Source organism: Sciurus vulgaris, assembly GCF_902686455.1.
Source record: "Sciurus vulgaris genome assembly, chromosome: 4".
NCBI lineage: Eukaryota > Metazoa > Chordata > Mammalia > Rodentia > Sciuridae > Sciurus > Sciurus vulgaris.
Window position 1 is genome coordinate 49,998,168 of NC_136464.1, and position 17,778 is coordinate 50,015,945.

At 35.4% G+C, this 17,778-nt stretch overlaps 1 protein-coding gene across 1 annotated transcript; it reads right to left on the reverse strand.

The window, feature by feature from the left end:
• Positions 1 to 9,598: 9,598 nt before the first annotated feature.
• LOC306660508 (tyrosine-protein kinase Yes-like) lies at positions 9,599 to 12,021 on the reverse strand. Its single transcript, XM_079138805.1, has one exon. It carries the CDS (start codon positions 11,895 to 11,897, stop codon positions 10,287 to 10,289), a length of 1,611 nt encoding a protein of 536 aa, XP_078994931.1. The 5' UTR covers positions 11,898 to 12,021; the 3' UTR covers positions 9,599 to 10,286.
• Between the last annotated feature and the right edge of the window lie 5,757 nt (positions 12,022 to 17,778).

Below are 17,778 nucleotides of genomic sequence, written 5' to 3' on the forward strand. Positions count from 1 at the left end.
ATGAGAAAATTGTATTTATTTGGGTTTGTGTCCATGTCCTCTATTCTGTACCATTGATCTACCTTTCTATTTTGGTTCCAATACCATGCCGTTTTGGTTACTATTGCTTTGTAGTATAGTTGAAGTTCTGGTATTGCGATACCCCCTGTTTCCTTCTTCCTGCTAAGGATTGCTTTAGCTATTCTGGATTTCTTATTCTTCCAGATGAATTTCATGATTGCTTGCTCTATTTCTGTAAGGTACATCATTGGGATTTTAATTGGAATTGCATTGAATCTGTATAGCACTTTTGGTAGTATGGCCATTTTGACAATATTAATTCTGCCTATCCAAGAACACGGGAGATCTTTCCATCTTCTAAGGTCTTCCTTAATTTCTTTCTTCAGTGTTTTGTAGTTTTCATTGTAGAGATCTTTTACCTCTTTGGTGAGATTGATGCCCAAGTATTTTATTTTTTTTTTTGAGGCTATTGCAAATGGAGTTGTTTTCCTCATTTTCCTTTTAGCTGTTTTGTCTTGCGTATAAAAATGCTTTAGATTTATGCGTGTTGATTTTATAGCCTGCTATTTTGCTGAATTCATTGATGAGGTCTAGAAGTTTTCTGGAGAAGGTTTTTGAATCCTCTGAATATAGAATCATGTCGTCCGCAAATAGTGACAGCTTAAGTTCCTCTTTTCCTATTCGTATCCTTTAATTTCTTTAGTCTGCCTAATTGCTCTGGCTAGAGTTTCGAGGACAATGTTGAATAGAAGTGGTGAAAGAGGACATACCTGTCTTGTTCCCGTTTTTAAAGGGAATGGTTTCAGTTTTTCTCCATTAAGAATGGTGTTGGCCATGGGCTTAGCATAAATAGCCTTTACAATGTTCAGGTATGTTCCTACTGTCCCTATTTTTTCTAGTGTTTTGAGCATGAAGGGGTGTTGTATTTTGTGAAACACTTTTTCTGCATCAGTTGAAATAACCATATGATTCTTATCCTTAAGTCTATTGACATGATGGATTACGTTTATTGATTTATGAATGTTGAACCATCCTTGCATTCCAGGGATGAACCCCACTTGATCGTGGTGCACAATTTTCTTAATATGTTTTTGGATACAGTTTGCCAATATTTTGTTAAGGATCTTTGCATCTATATTCATCAAGGATATTGGTCTAAAATTTTCTTTCCCTGATATGTCTTTTCCTGGTTTTGTGTATGAGGGTGATATTAGCTTCATAGAATGAGTTCGGTAGGGTACCCTCCTTTTCTATTTCCTGGAATACTTTGAGAAGTATTGGAATGAGTTCTTCTTTGAAGGTCTTGTAGAACTCCGCTGAGAATCCGTCTGGTCCTGGGCTTTTCTTGGATGGTAGATTTTTAATGGCTTCTTCTATTTCATTGCTTGATATTGTTCTGTTTAAATCATGTATGTCCTCTCTGGTTCAGTTGGGAGGAGCATATGTCTCTAGAAATATGTCAATGTCTTTGGTAGTTTCTATTTTGTTGGAATACAGATTTCAAAGTAGCTTCTCATTATGTTCTGTAATCTCAGTGGTGTCTGTCATGATATTTCCTTTTGCATCATGTATTTTAGTAATTTGAGTCTTCTCTCTCCTTCTCTTTGTTAGTGTGGCTAAGGGTTTGTCTATTTTGTTTACTTTCTCAAAGAACCAACTTTTTGTTTTGTCAATTTTTTGAATAGTTTCTTTTGTTTCAATTTCATTGATTTCAGCTCTGATTTAATTATTTCCTGTCTTTTAGTACTTTTGCTGTTATTCTGTTCTTCTTTTTCTAGGGCTTTGAGCTGTAATGTTAGGTCATTTAGTTGTTGACTTTTCATTCTTTTCTTGAATGCACTCCATGCAATGAACTTTCCTCTTAGTAGTGCTTCATAGTGTCCCAGAGATTTTGATATGTTGTATCGTCATTCTCATTGACCTCTAAGAATTTTTTAATCTCCTCCCTGATGTTTTCTGTTATCCATGTTTCTTTCAATAGCGTATTATTTAGTCTCCAGGTGTTGGAGTAATTTCTGCTTTTTATTTTGTCATTGATTTCTACTCTCAATCCATTATGATCTGATAGAACACAAGGCAGTATCTCTATTTTTTTGCATTTCTTAAGGGCTGCTTTGTGGCATAACACATGGTCTATTTTCGAGAAGATTCCATTTGCTGCTGAGAAGAAAGTGAATCTGCTCATTGATGGATGGAATATTCTATATATGTCTATTAAGTCTAGGTTATTGATTGTGTTATTAAGTTCTATGGTTTCTTTGGTTGGTTTTTGTTTGGAAGATCTATCTAGTGGTGACAGCGGTGCATTAAAGTTGCCCAGAATTATTGTGTTGTGGTCTTGAAATTGAGAAGGATTTGTTTGATGTACAGGGATGCACCATTGTTTGGGGCATAAATATTTACTATCATTATGTCTTCCTGATTTATGGTTCCCTTAAGCAGTATAAAATGTCCTTCTATATCCCTTCTGGGGTCCCGGTGATAGGGTGCAGTCAGTTGGTCTGGGAGTCCTGGTGGCAGGGAGTAGTCAGTCGATGTGAGGGCCCCAGAGGCAGGGAGTGATCCGTCGGGCTGAGGGATCCTGGAGACGGGTCTCAGTCAGTCCGGCCAGGGGCCCTACAGGGCCTGGCTATTGTCTCAAAATGGCAGCAGCCACGTGTAATCAAACCTGCAGGTACTGTAACAGTGAACTTCCAGGCAGCAGCAGGCAGCTAGTGCTCCACTCTGTTATTTTTATATAATTGTTAAAGAGACCGCTGCAACAGAAAACTTTAGTTTGAAGAACACCAGCTTGATAAAATGATTTCCTAAACTTAATAAAGACTCATTTACTTGGAGGACATGAACACTCTAGTATACAAACAAGCCCAGTAACAGTACCACACACTACACTGATACTCTTTAACTTTTCTAGAAAATTCAGAATCTGTAGTGTAGTGTAGTGTACTGTAATAATAAACAGTTGTTTAACCTGAGTTTCTACACAACACTATTTCCTTTATGATTAGTTTTTTTAAATAATAAAACTTAACAGACACAAGAATTGTCTTGATAGATAAGAGCAGATTAATGTTCTAAGAAATCCTTGTTACTTTAACCCATAGAGGATTAAATTTTAATTTATATCAGTATACTAATATTTGACCTTAGGAAAACCTAAAATAACTTTAACTGATTTTGCTTATTATATATACAAACTTAGTCACATGCAAACTTTTTGAGACTTTACCCTCCTTAATACTTTTGTGCAACTTACTTAGATATTCTACAATTTCTTTACCCTACAAAAGACTTTCTCATCCAGAAACATTCCGTTTTTTCTTCTAACTTTAATATTAAAATATATTTTTGTACCTAGAAATTTTCTTATTCTCTTTCCTAGCTGTTCACCCCTTTTAAAATTTAGATTCTGAAACAATCCTTATAAAATTTCTGAATTTAGATAAATTATTCCATTTTTTACAGCTTTATTGAGTTACAATAAAATGCACATATTTGAAGTATGCAATTTGATCAGTTTGATATGTAACCAATATAATCAATATAAAAAGCATTACTATTACTTTTTTTAAAATTTGAAATCATGCTGTTTCCTGTATGAGTGATTACATTAGAAAAAAACACCTTAAGATATATAGAACCCCACGCCCACATGTCAACTGTTTCAAAATTAAATGGTGCACTTATAAATATCTCAGAGGTCAAGGAAGAAAGCCCAAGAAAGTAAATAAGTGTTTTGAACTAAGTGATAATAAAAGCTTAAAATAGCAGGATCTCTGGGATGAAACAGTACTCAGATGAACATTTGTAACTTGAAGTACTTGTATCAGAAAGAAGCTAGAATAACAATTGAATTACTTTCAAATTATGTGGTAGGAAGGAAAAAATAAAGGTAGGAGCAGAAATATATGAAATAAAGAAGAACTAATACAGCTAAAATTTGATAAAAATCAAACAAGTCCAATCAAGAAAATAGCAAGAACACAAAAATTAATATCAATGGAAAGGGAGCTATCAGAATAACCCTACAGATGCAAAAAATATATTAAGGTAATATCACAATTGTATGTGAACATATATGATAGCTTACATAACATGGTCTATATTAGAGAAGGATCCATGTGCTTCTGAGAAGAAAGTATATTCAGTCATGATGGATGAAGTATTCTCTACATGTCTGTTAAGTCTAAATTTCATGAATTTGTATTTTTTATTTCTATAGTTTCTTTAGTTTTTGTTTAGAGGATCTATCCAGTGGTGATAGAGACATGTTTAAAGTTACCCAGTATTATGTGTGGGCTATTGGATTCTTTGAAATGAGGAGGGTTTGATTGTACATAGATGCTCCATTGTTTGGTCCATAAATATTACCATTGTTATGTCTTGCTGACGTATAATTCCCTTAAGCAGTATGAAATAGCTTTCTTTGTCCCTTCTGATTAACTTTGGCATGAAGTTCACTTTGTCTGATATGAGAATAGAATCCCCTGCTTGTTTACATGATCTATGTGAGTGCTGTTTTTACCCATCCTTTTACCTTCAGTCTTTGGAAGTCCTGCCTATGAGGTAAGTCTTTGGAGACAGTATATTGTTGGGTCTTGTATTTAAATTTAATCTGCTAGTCTATGTTTTTTGATTGAGGTGTTTAGGCCATTAATGTTCAATGTAATTATTGAGATATGATTTGTTTTCCTGGTCATTTATTTCTAGTTTTTAATTTGAATTAGTTTTTCCTTTGATTCACTATTCCTTTAATGTGGTTCCTCCCTTTGCTGGTCTTCACTTATTTTTTCATTTCATCTTCATGGAAGTTTTGTTGAAAATATGCTGAAGTCCAGGCTTTCTGGTTGCAAATTCTTTTATTTATCATAGAAAGTTTTTATTTCATCTTCAAATCTGAAGCTTAATTTTGCTGGATATAGGATTCTTTGTTGGCACCATTTTCTTTCAGAACTTGGTATGTGTTATTCCAGGATCTCCTAGCTTTGAGGATCTGGGCTGAGAAATTGGTTTCACCCTATACGTAATCTGATATTTTTCTCTCACAACCTTTAAAATTCTATCCTTATTCTGTATGCTAGGCATTTTCATTATAATGTGTCTTGGTGTGGGTCTGTTGTAATTTTGCACCTTTGGGGTCCCAGAAGCCTCTTGTATTTGATTTTCCATTTCATTCTTTAGGTTTGAGAAATTTTATGGTATTATTTCATTGAAAAGATGTGCATTTCTTTGTATCTCTGCAGCTTCATCTATCCTGATAAATCTTAAATTTGTTCTTTTCATGTTGTCCCATAATTGTCAGAAGTTCTACTCATGGTTTTTAAACATCTTCTCTCCATGGTCAACTCTATTTTCAAGATTATTTATTTTGTCTTCATTGCCTAAGGTTCTGTCTTCCAAGTGGTCTAGTCTGTTGGTGATACTTTCTATTGGATTTTAAATTTGGTTTGTTGTTTCCTTCATTTCAAGGATTTCTGTTTTATTTTTTCAGAATCTCTATTTCTCTATTGAAGTGATCCTTTGCTACCTGTATTTGCTCTCTTACATCATCCTTTACTTCACATATCAGTTTAACTATGTACATTCTAAATTCCTTCTCTGACATTTCTTCCACTGTGGTGTTGATGGATTCTGTTATTACATATCTGGTTTGCTTGGTGGTGATTTGTTCCCTTGCTTTTTCATGTTGTTGCATGTCTATTCATATAACAGTATGGAGCTGAGGCAGTAGAGTTTTCTACCCTGTGGACTTATAGTGTCCCTGAGGGTTTCCAGTACCTCACCATTTAGAGGGAGACAAATAATAACAACCAATGCAAACAACTAAGCATTAAATCAATAATTCCTACTATGACATTTATAATGTAATTATCATGATAAACAGAAATGATATGATCCGTATTATACCTATATATAAAACAGCAAGTTGCCGAAGGGCTTATGTTTTCAAATGGTGGATAGGGAGAGAACAGAAGTGATATAGGATGTGATGATTATGAGGGAAGAGGAGAGAATACAGAAATAAAGATTAAAGGAAGAGTGAACGAGAGAGAACAATAGAGAGTGGCTGTTAGCAGAGAAAAAAGAGAACCAAGGGAAACAGGTAGGAGAAAAATATATAAAGCAAAAATTTAAAAATTAAAAGTAAAAATAAAAAAATGCAAAACCAAAACTAACTCTACAAGCCAAATATCCTAGTTCAAAAAAACGAGTCCATGTAAGATAAATGGCCTCAAAAATGCTAGAGATGAGAAGGAAAAAATAGGAAACTACATAAATATCCATGTACCTTTAAGGACACAATTAAACAGTAAAAAATTAGAAAAAAAAAAACCTGAAAAAAAATTCTTGATGAAAAGTTAAAGAATTCCTTCTGTTGGAATTCAAAATATTCTCAGCAGTTTTAGGTGGGGTCTTCTGGAGTGTGATGCTCCACCCTCTGGATTGCTGGAGTGAGAGTGGTAAACCTGTAGGTGGAGGTCCTGGAGGCAGGGTTTAGGCTTATTTGGGCTCCAGGCTTTTCACTGAATGCTAATTGTTCTGGAGATTTTAACTTTTTTTTTTTTTTTTTTTTTTTTTTTTTTTTTTTTTTTTTTTTTTTTAGGTTGTAGATAAACACAGTACATTTATTTTATTTTTATGTGGTGCTGAGGATAGAAACCCAGTGCCTCACATGTTCTAGACAAGTGCTTGTACCACTAAACTACAACCCCAGCCCCATCTGGAGATTTAGATCAGTGTACCCTCCAGCACCTGGTTACTTGTTGGTACATGCTGCAAAATTTTACCCCAGGATCTCCCCTGGTTCCATTTACATGTGTGGGGAGCCAATTCTTAGTCCCCTCTGTCACACTGACAACCTATGTTCCTAGTCGTGGGTTCAATCTCCAATTTCTCCCACCCATGCCCTTGGAGTTCCCAGCCAGAGTGCAATCTCTTCCAGCTGTTCCTGCAAGCAGTTGGATTGGAAGGGGGAGGGGTTAGAACCAGGGGGGTTTCCTATGACCAGTTGTCTCTTATGTAAACCTCTCTCCACATTGGATTTTTCTCCTGGTCACTTAAGTACCCTCTATGTCATGCAGCATGTGTTTATCTGGCCTGTATTTTGGGTCAAACTCAGGGTTGCCAGGAATCAGCTTTTTCTGTTGCTTGCCCGCTTGCTGCAGCTGCAAAGTGGTTCCTTCCTTTGTCCTCCACTTGAAACCTGGAGAGATGGTGGCTTCTTTCCCCGCACATGGATATCATGCAGCAAGTCCTTTAGGTTTGTTGGGCAGTGTCCTTGGTCTCTAAATGTTCCACACCCAGACACACCTTGGGCCTCCCAAAAATGCAGTTTCCTTTAATTCCCTTATCCCTCCACTATGCTCACAGAGGGACCTCTTTGGCTGAAGCTTCCAGTCTGGCTGTGTCAGTGGCTATGCTGCTGGGGATTTTTTTTACTTATTTTATTATATCCAACCTCCTGTGTCCCAGGTCTGCTTTGAATGTCCAGTTTTAGGTTCCAGTAAATTCCACATCCTTTTTTTTTTTGTTTTTGTTTTTGTTCACCTACCTTGCAGAGAGGCTGCCTGTCTGCTTTCTTGGTTTCACCCCGTGGAGCAGCCAGGAACATGACCTCCTCTATTTGATCTTCTTGGCTGTCCCTTCAAATTATTCCATTGTAATAAGATGAAATAATTTTTTATAGTACTTTAACTGAAACATAACTGAAATCTTTTGTACTCCTTATATATAGAATTACACCTGATAGAATTTTAATTTTTAGTAACCTTGCTTTTAGTGAAGGCAGGAAGCAAAGCAATTTTAAACTCTTTTTTTCATTTACCAATTTGTGGAAACACCATTCAATGTTTAAATATATATTGCATTATGGAATTGAGTCAAAAGTACTTGATTTTATATTTAGCACTTCAGGTTTTAGCTTTTTTTTTTTTTTTGCAATTCAACAAGAATTTTTATTTCATTTATCCACAAAACAATATTACAATACTTTATAAAAATATTAAGTTTTAGGCTACTATTCATTAAAAAAAATGTTTGTGCTAGAAGGGCTGTTTTTAGCCACTCCTTTTTTGGTAAGGGTTATATTAAGACATTAAAGATGAAAGCTGTTGGAAAAAAATCTTCAAATATACAAAATGTTTTTCTTGGCAATTTAAAAATACATAACAATTTAAACTGAATACACATTAAGTTAGAGTTTTATCCTTACTATATAATTGTTATTATCAGGAACTGTTCCTTTTAGTTAAAATCTAATCAACACCATCAACTTCCTGGCTTAATTTTCTGATCAGAATCAGTACATAATTTTGTTACCCTTTTTAAAATGCTTAGAAAAATTACATCACGGTTCACATAAAGCCCTTTAAAAAACTAGTCACAGGTTGTAGGTGTTAAGGGCAATAATGAGGCTCTCTTCATAGGCATACCCTTTAGACACAGGGATTCAATACTGAACAGGTTATGTAAACAGAAGACACAACCATAATTTTTAGTACCAGAACTATTGTCAACTTGCCATGAAGTTCATTTGTCACATTTTAAAATGGTTTGAATTTGAACATATAAACCATGGCACAGAATTTTAACTTCAATGATTAATCACATTAAGTGATGTTAAAAATTATATGCTGAAAATATGGGACCTGATACAATGTTTTAAAGTATAACTATATTACAGTATTTCAAAATATAAATACTTAGACTTCTACTTATCAGATTCAGTTTTTCCTTTGTTAGACTCTTAAGCCAGTAATGCTATTGAAATTCATTTCTTGGGAATTTCTTTCCAAGTAAATTATCAGCCTTATTTTGTATGTTTCACTTCTCGCACTTTAAATTGGGCAAAAACTGTCCCCCTTCAATGACTGTTATATGAAGAATTAATTTTCCTCCTCAAATCAACTATATTCTAAAAGGAAAAATTGATAATCATTAAGTATATTTAAAAAAGTGGAGATTTAAATATGGATTTGAAAACTAAAATTGTTCTGAATAAAAGCTATGTCACTAGAATAGTGTGAAGCCTTAACTTCACTATTTTGAGGATTTAACTAACACTCGTTTAGTGTGTATGTTAAGAAAATTAGTTTTACAGTCATACCTTATAACTCTTAAAGTCTCAGAAACAGCTAAGTGAAGAGCTTTGAGTGCCAGCAAAGCCATTGTGTCACTCCATGACATCAACATTAAAACATTACATTCCACCTCTCTACCTGTAAAACTTTCACATTTTCTTTTCTCATATTTCTTTTAAACATTTTTCTCTCTCTTAGTCTATATTGCAGTACAAGCAAAAGTGCGGTCAAGTCCCTGATCTAGTGATTATTTTTTCTATTTGTGGCACCCATTACCATAAGAACATATTCAGCAAACATCTTACAGTACCAAATCTATTTTTAAAAAATGGACTGTTAATTCTGGTCTCACTTTTCATGCTAAAGATTGGAAGATTTTCCTTGGACTGGATGATAAAATTTCAATTATATATTCTCTTTTGAAAAAAAAAAATCAATGTAACCTTACAAAAGATGAGTTTACTTTACAGTACTTTCATTATTCTAAATGTGATTATTTCCCAAAAATGAAGGTGAAAACCTTCTTTTTCTATCTTCCAGTTCCATGAATATGAGTATGAACATAGTGCATTATACTTACAAATTCCACTGCTGAGGTCTAACGGTTAATCAAGTTTTAGATGTTATCCTTTTTGCATTTGAAAATTATGGTGTATTTCCAAGCAAAAGGAGGCATATGTTAAGACTGCATATCAACTGTTTAACATAGAAAAAAACCCCTTTGAGAATAATAAACACAAGAAAGCCTTAAAAACTGGAATGGAATTAATTTGGTCTCATGAAATTCCTTAATTTTAAATTTTACTATGGTATAAGTTTTTACCTCTCAAATTTTGTCTATAACAATAAATATTTTTTCTTAACAATTGGAGTTCGGGGAAGAAAGAAAATGATTTATAAAGAGTAGCCTTGTTGTGCTTCCTTACCATGCAGATCAATATCTTAGCTCCATTTTTTTGGACCCTGAAATAAGTTGGAAAATTCATCATTGGTACTTTAGAGTTTAACACTTAGGAAAAAAAAAAGTGGTTTTGTGCAACCATATCTGGAATTCCAGTTTACCAATAAAACATGCAGAGTGAAGAATATTTTCTTCTTTTGATTCCTGTACATAAGTGAGGAACTCTACACAAGTTCTTTACATTTTGGCAGACTTATGCATATAAAATAGGCTACTTGGATTATAAATTCAGGTTATAATCCAGATTATAAATTTTCTCCTGGCTGGTACTGTGGCTCTGTAGCAGTGAAGTAGTCTTCCAAGAAGGACTGGATATATTCAAATGTTGGTCTCTCATCAGGGTCTTTCTTCCAACAAAGATTCATCAATTCATGGAGAGATTCTGGACAGCCCTGAGGGCAGGGCATCCTGTATCCACGTTCTACCTGTTCCAGCACTTCTTCACGGTTTACCATACCGGGATATGGCACTCTCCCCTTAGTTACCAATTCTGTCTGTAGAATTCCAAATGACCACACATCAGACTTTACTGTAAATCGACCATAAAGTGCAGCTTCAGGAGCAGTCCATTTGATTGGAAATTTTGCACCTTGTCTTGCCGTGTATTCATTGTCTTCAATTAACCTTGCTAAACCAAAATCTGCTGTTTTACACACAAGATTTTCTCCTACAAGATCTCGGTGAATATAGTTCACTCTTTCAATATATGCCATACCATCGGCAATCTGAGCAGCCATATCAACCGGTTGTGGAAGCTTCAAATATTTTCCATCTCCTTCCTTAAGGAAATCTAATAAACTTCCTTTTGACATAAATTCAGTGACAATGTAAATTGGTTCTTCAGAAACAACAGGATATAGTGGAACAAGTTTATCATGCCTTAACTTTTTCATTATCTGAGCTTCTTGAAGAAAAGCTTCTGGCATCATTGTACCTGGTTTTAATGTTTTGATTGCTACTTTAGTGGTTCCATTCCATGTTCCCATCCATACTTCACCAAAACATCCTTGTCCTAATTTAACCTCTAGTCGCAAAGATTCTCGAGGGATTTCCCAAGCATCCTTTGCTAGACCTTGAGTCTGGGCTTTCACAGTTGGACACACAGTTGTTAATTTGTGGCATAAACCATCAGCATGTTCTGTGTAGTGTTTCACCAATTTCTGCAGAGTGTCAAATTGTGCTCTGGTTGTGATATAGTAGCCACCATTGTCAAGTTTCCTAATTTTGTAGTGTTTCACATTGTCACCCCTTACTTCATCCCAATCACGAATAGAAAGGGAATAAGCACCTTTAGTGGTTTCACTTTCTCTTACTAAGAATATACCTCGTTGATTGCCAGGATTCAAAAGTAATCTTTCAGCATCTTTTCTCCCCATTTTGCCAAAATACCATTCTTCTGCCTGAATGGAATCTGCAGGTGCTACATAATTGCTAGGGATGTAACCATTCTTTCCTGTAGCAATTGATCTTGCTTCCCACCAGTCTCCTTCCGTATTGTTAATTATTTGAAATCTTTCACCCTTTTTAAATGAAAGATCTTCTGTAGTTCTAGCTTCATAATCATATAAGGCCACAAATATAGTAACACCACCTGTTAAACCAGTAGGATATGAACTTGGCACCACTGAGAATGAGGAAGATGCTCCTCCGAAAGGAGTCACCCCTGAGGATCCTCCAAATGGTGTTATAGAAAGACTGCTAAAATTAACCGAAGTTCCTTTTGCTGAAGATGATGGTGTCACTGCTGTGTGTTCTGTTCCATAATGGCTGACACTTGTACTGACAGGCTCTGGAGTGTTTTCAGTTCTGTATTTAATAGCTGGACTTTTGTTTTCTTTACTTTTAATGCAGCCCATTATCAAATCTGCCCTCCGGCGTTCGCAAGAGTCGCGGCGGCGGCGGCTCGGGCGGTGGAGAGGGGGCGCGAGGCGGAGGCGACGCCCGCGGGGCCCTCTCCCTCCTGCACCTCCTCGGCGGGGCGCGGGGCGGCAGCGACCACGGCCGAGCCGGCCCGGGACTCGTTACTTCAGGAGGAGAGGTTTTAGCATTTTAACTTTATAAATTAATCAGGTGTCTTCTCTAATAAGCACCTTAAGATGATTAATCCCATCTATGTTAAATCTAATTTACTCATTTTTAGCTGTAAAAACCAAGATAGCAAACAAGTGTAGTTAACAGTAGTAGTTATCTCTTCCCCACTGAAGAAAAAAACTAGAAGTTATGTATATTACTTTCTAGACATTTTATAGAAATCAACACTCTATTGTTTGACCACCTTAAAAAAAAAAACTTGTGAGAATCCCCAGAAAACTTGGAATAGACTCACCTTTTGACCCAGTTGTCCCACTCCTTGGTTTATACCCAAAGGACTTAAAATTAGCATACTACAGTAATGCAACAACATCAATGTTTATAGCAGCTCAATTCACAATAGCTAGGCTGTGGAATCAACCTAGATGGCCTTCAACAGATGAATGGATAAAGAAACTGTGGTATATATATACACAATAGAATATTATTCAGTCATAAAGAAGAATAAAATTATGGTATTTGAGGTAAATGGATGGAATTGGAGAATATCATGCTAAGTGAAATAAGCCAGTCCCCAAAAACCAAAGGCTGAATGTTTTCTTTGACAAATGGATGATGATATATAATGGGAGTAGGGGAATGAGGAGTGAGAGAAGAATGGAGAAACTTTAGATTATGCAGAAGGAAATGAGAGGGAGGGGGATATGAAAAATGGTGGAATGGGACAGACATCATTACCCTATATACATGATTACACGAATGGTATGAATCTACATCATGTACAACCATAGAAATGAAATGATGTACCCCATTTGTGTACAATGAATCAAAATGCAGTCTGTAAAAATAATAAATAAATAATGTAAAGTAAAAAAAACTTGGGAGTTAGTAATTTCAAAAATACTTTTATTTTCATCTGTTTATCCAATTTATTTTTTTATTTTTTTTTATTTTTTTATTTTTTTTTTATTGTAAACAAATGGGATACATGTTGTTTCTCTGTACATGGCGTAAAGGCATACCATTTGTGTAATCATAAATTTACATAGAGCAATGTTGTTTGATTCATTCTGTTATTTTTTTCCCTTCCCCCCACCCCTCCCACCCCTCTTTACCCTCTATACAGTAGTTCCTTCCTCCATACTTGCCCCCCTCCCGAACCCTAACTCTAACCCTTCCCTCCCCCCCATTATGTGTCAACCTCCACTTATTAGCGATATCATTCGTCCTTTGGCTTTTTGAGATTGGCTTATCTCACTTAGCATGATATTCTCCAATTTCATCCATTTGCCTGCAAATGCCATAATTTTATTATTCTTTATGGCTGAGTAATATTCCATAGTATATATATACCACAGTTTCTTTATCCACTCATCAATTGAAGGGCATCTAGGTTGGTTCCACAGTCTGGCTATTGTGAATTGAGCAGCTATGAACATTGATGTGGCTGTATTTCTGTAGTATGCAGATTTTAAGTCCTTTGGGTATAGGCCAAGGAGTGGGATAGCTGGGTCAAATGGTGGTTCCATTCCAAGTTTTCTAAGGAATCTCCACACTGCTTTCCATAGCGGCTGCACTAATTTGCAGCCCCACCAGCAGTGTATGAGTGTACCTTTCTCCCCACATCCTCGCCAACACCTGTTGTTGCTCGTATTCTTGATAATCGCCATTCTAATTGGGGTGAGATGGAACCTTAGGGTGGTTTTGATTTGCATTTCTCTTATTACTAGAGATGTTGAACATTTTTCCATATGTTTGTTGATTGCTTGTAGATCTTCTTCTGTGAAGTGTCTATTCATTTCCTTAGCCCATTTGTTGACTGGACTGTTTGAATTCTTGGAGTAGAGTTTTTTGAGTTCTTTATAGATTCTGGAGATTAGTGCTCTATCTGAAGTATGATTGGCAAAGATATTCTCCCACTCTGTAGGCTCTTTCTTCGCGTTGCTGATAGTTTCCTTTGCTGAGAGAAAGCTTTTTAGTTTGAATCTATCCCAGTGGTTGATTCTAGCTTTTATTTCTTGTGCTATGGGAGTCCTGTTAAGGAAGTCTGGTCCTAGACCAACAAGATGAAGATTTGGACCTACTTTTTCTTCTATAATCTGCAGGGTCTCTGGTCTGATTCCGAGGTCCTTAATCCATTTTGAGTTTAGTTTCGTGCATGGTGAGAGATATGGGTTTAGTTTCATTCTGTTGCATATGGATTTCCAATTCTCCCAGCACCATTTGTTGAAGAGGCTATCTTTTCTCCATTGTATATTTTTTGGCCCCTTTGTCTAGTATGAGAAAATTGTATTTATTTGGGTTTGTGTCCGTGTCCTCTATTCTGTACCATGATCTACCTTTCTATTTTGGTACCAATACCATGCCGTTTTTGTTACTATTGCTTTGTAGTAGAGTTGAAGATCTGGTATTGCAATACCCCCTGTTTCACTCTTCCTGCTAAGGATTGCTTTAGCTATTCTGGGTTTCTTATTCTTCCAGATGAATTCATAATTGCCTGCTCTATTTCTGTAAGGTACGTCATTGGGATTTTAATTGGAATTGCATTGAATTTGTATAGCACTTTAGGTAGTATGGCCATTTTGACAATATTAATTCTTCCTATCCAAGAACATGGAAGATCTTTCCATCTTCTAAGGTGTTCTTTAATTTCTTTCTTTAGTGTTGTATAGTTCTCATTGTAGAGGTCTTTCACCTCTTTTGTGAGATTGATTCCCAAGTATTTTATTTTTTTTCGAGGCTATTGTGAATGGGGTAGTTTTCCTAATTTCTCTTTCTGAAGATTCATCACTTATGTATAAAAATGCGTTGGATTTATGGGCATTGATCTTGTAACCTGCTACTTTACTGAAATCACTTATGAGTTCTAAGAGTTTTCTGGTGGAATTTCCAGGTTCCTCTAAATATATAATCATGTCATCAGCGAACAGGGATAGTTTGAGTTCTTCTTTTCCAATTCGTATCCCTTTAATTTCTTTGGTTTGTCTAATTGCTCTGGCCAGAGTCTCAAGAACGATGTTGAATAGAAGTGGTGAAAGAGGGCATCCCTGCCTTGTTCCAGTTTTTAGGGGGAATGCTTTCAGTTTTTCACCATTTAGAATGATATTAGCCATGGGCTTAGCATAAATGGCCTTTACAATATTAAGGAATGTTCCCACTATCCCTATTTTTTCTAGTGTTTTGAGCATGAAGGGGTGCTGTATTTTATCAAATGCTTTTTCTGCATCTATTGAAATAATCATGTGATTCTTGACTTTAAGTCTATTAATATGGTGAATTACGTTTATTGATTTCCTGATGTTGAACCAACCTTGCATCCCTGGGATGAAACCCACTTGATCATGGTGCACTATCTTTTAATATGTTTTGTATGCGATTTGCTAAAATTTTGTTGAGAATTTTTGCGTCGATGTTCATTAAGGATATTGGTCTGAAATTTTCTTTCCTTGATGAGTCTCTGTCTGGTTTAGGTATCAGTGTGATATTGGCTTCATAGAATGAGTTTGGGAGGGTTCCCTCCTCTTCTATTTTATGGACTACTTTGAGAAGTATTGGAATGAGCTCTTCCTTAAAGGTTTTGTAGAACTCGGCTGAGAACCCATCTGGTCCCGGACTTTTCTTTGTTGGTAGGCTTTTGATGACTTCTTCTATTTCAGTACTTGAAATTGGTCTATTTAAATTGTTTATGTCCTCCTCATTCAGTTTAGGCAATTCATATGTCTCTAGAAACCTGTTGATGTCTTCGAAATTTTCTATTTTGTTGGAGTATAGATTTTCAAAATAGCTTCTAATTATGTTTTGTATTTCCATCCTGTCTGTAGTGATATTTCCTTGTTCATTCCGAATTTTAGTGATTTGGGTTTTCTCTCGTCTTCTCTTTGTTAGTGTGGCTAAAGGTTTATCAATTTTGTTTATTTTTTCGAAGAACCAACTATTTATTTTGTCAATTTTTTGTATTGTTTCTTTTGTTTCAATTTCATTGATTTCAGCTCTGAGTTTAACAATTTCCTGTCTTCTACTACTTTTGGTGCTGTTCTGTTCTTCTTTTCTAAGGCTTTGAGCTGTAGTGTTAGGTTGTTTATTTGTTGAGTTTTACTTCTTTTATTAAATGCGCTCCATGAAATAAATTTCCCTCTAAGTACTGCTTTCATAGTGTCCCAGAGGTTTTGATATGATGTTTCTTTGTTCTCATTTACCTCTAAGAATTTTTTAATTTCCTTCCTAATATCTTCTGTTATCCATTCATCATATAATAGCATATTGTTTAATCTCCAGATGTTGGAATAGTTTCTGTGTTTTACTCTTTCATTTATTTCTAACTTCAATCCATTATGATCTGATAGAATACATGCTAGTGTCTCTATCTTCTTGTATTTGCTAACATTAGCTTTGTGGCATAATATATGGTCTATTTTAGAGAAGGATCCATGTGCTGCTGAGAAGAAAGTGTATTCACTCTTGGTTGGATGGAATATTCTATAAATGTCCGTTAAGTCTAAATTATTGATTGTGTTGTTGAGATCTATGGTTTCTTTGCTCAATTTTTGTCTGGAAGATCTGTCCAGTGGTGAGAGCGGCGTGTTAAAATCACCTAGTATTATTGTGTTGTGGTCTATTTGGTTTCTGAAATTGAGAAGGATTTGTTTGACATACATAGATGAGCCACTGTTTGGGGCATAGATGTTTATGATTGTTATATCTTGCTGATTTATGCTTCCCTTAAGCAGTATGAAATGACCTTCTTTATCCCTTCTGACTAACTTTGGCTTGAAGTCCACATTATCGGAAATGAGGATGGATACTCCAGCTTTTTTGCTGAGTCCATGTGCATGGTATGTTTTTCCCCATCCTTTCACCTTTAATCTATGGGTATCTTTTTCTATGAGGTGAGTCTCTTGCAGGCAACATATTGTTGGATCTTTCTTTTTAATCCAGTCTGCCAGTCTATGTCTTTTGATTGATGAATTCAGGCCATTAACGTTCAGGGTTATTATAGAGAAATGATTTGGTTTCCCGGTCATTTGGTTCATTTTTAAAATTTTGTTTATTTATTTGTTTGACACAACTTGTTTCCTCCTTTATTTGACAATTCCTTTAGGATAGTTCCTCCCTTTGCTGATTTGCTTCTTTGTTTTTCATCTCTTCCTCATGGAATATTTTGTTGAGAATGTTCTGTAATGCTGGCTTTCTTTTTGTAAATTCTTTTAGCTTTTGTTTATCATGGAAGGATTTTATTTCATCGTCAAATTTGAAGGTAAGTTTTGCTGGGTATAAGATTCTTGGTTGGCATCCATTTTCTTTCAGGGCTTGAAAAATGTTGTTCCAGGACCTTCTAGCTTTTAGGGTCTGGATTGAAAAATCTGCTGATATGCGTATTGGTTTCCCCCTGAATGTAATTTGGTTCTTTTCTCTCACAGCCTTTAAAATTCTGTCTTTATTTTGTATGTTAGGTATTTTCATTATAATGTGCCTTGGTGTGGGTCTGTTGTAATTTTGTGTATTTGGAGTCCTGTAAGCCTCTTGAACTTGATTTTCCATTTCATTCTTCAGATTTGGGAAATTTTCTGATATTATTTCATTGAATAGGTTGTTCATTCCTTTGGCTTGTTTCTCTAGGCCTTCCTCAATCCCAATAATTCTTAAATTTGGCCTTTTCATGATATCCCATAGTTCTTGTAGATTCTGCTCATGATTTCTTACCATCTT

Excerpts from the sequence above, each read along its gene's own strand:
- LOC306660508 (XM_079138805.1), bottom strand. The coding sequence starts at position 11,897 with ATGGGCTGCATTAAAAGTAAAGAAAACAAAAGTCCAGCTATTAAATAC.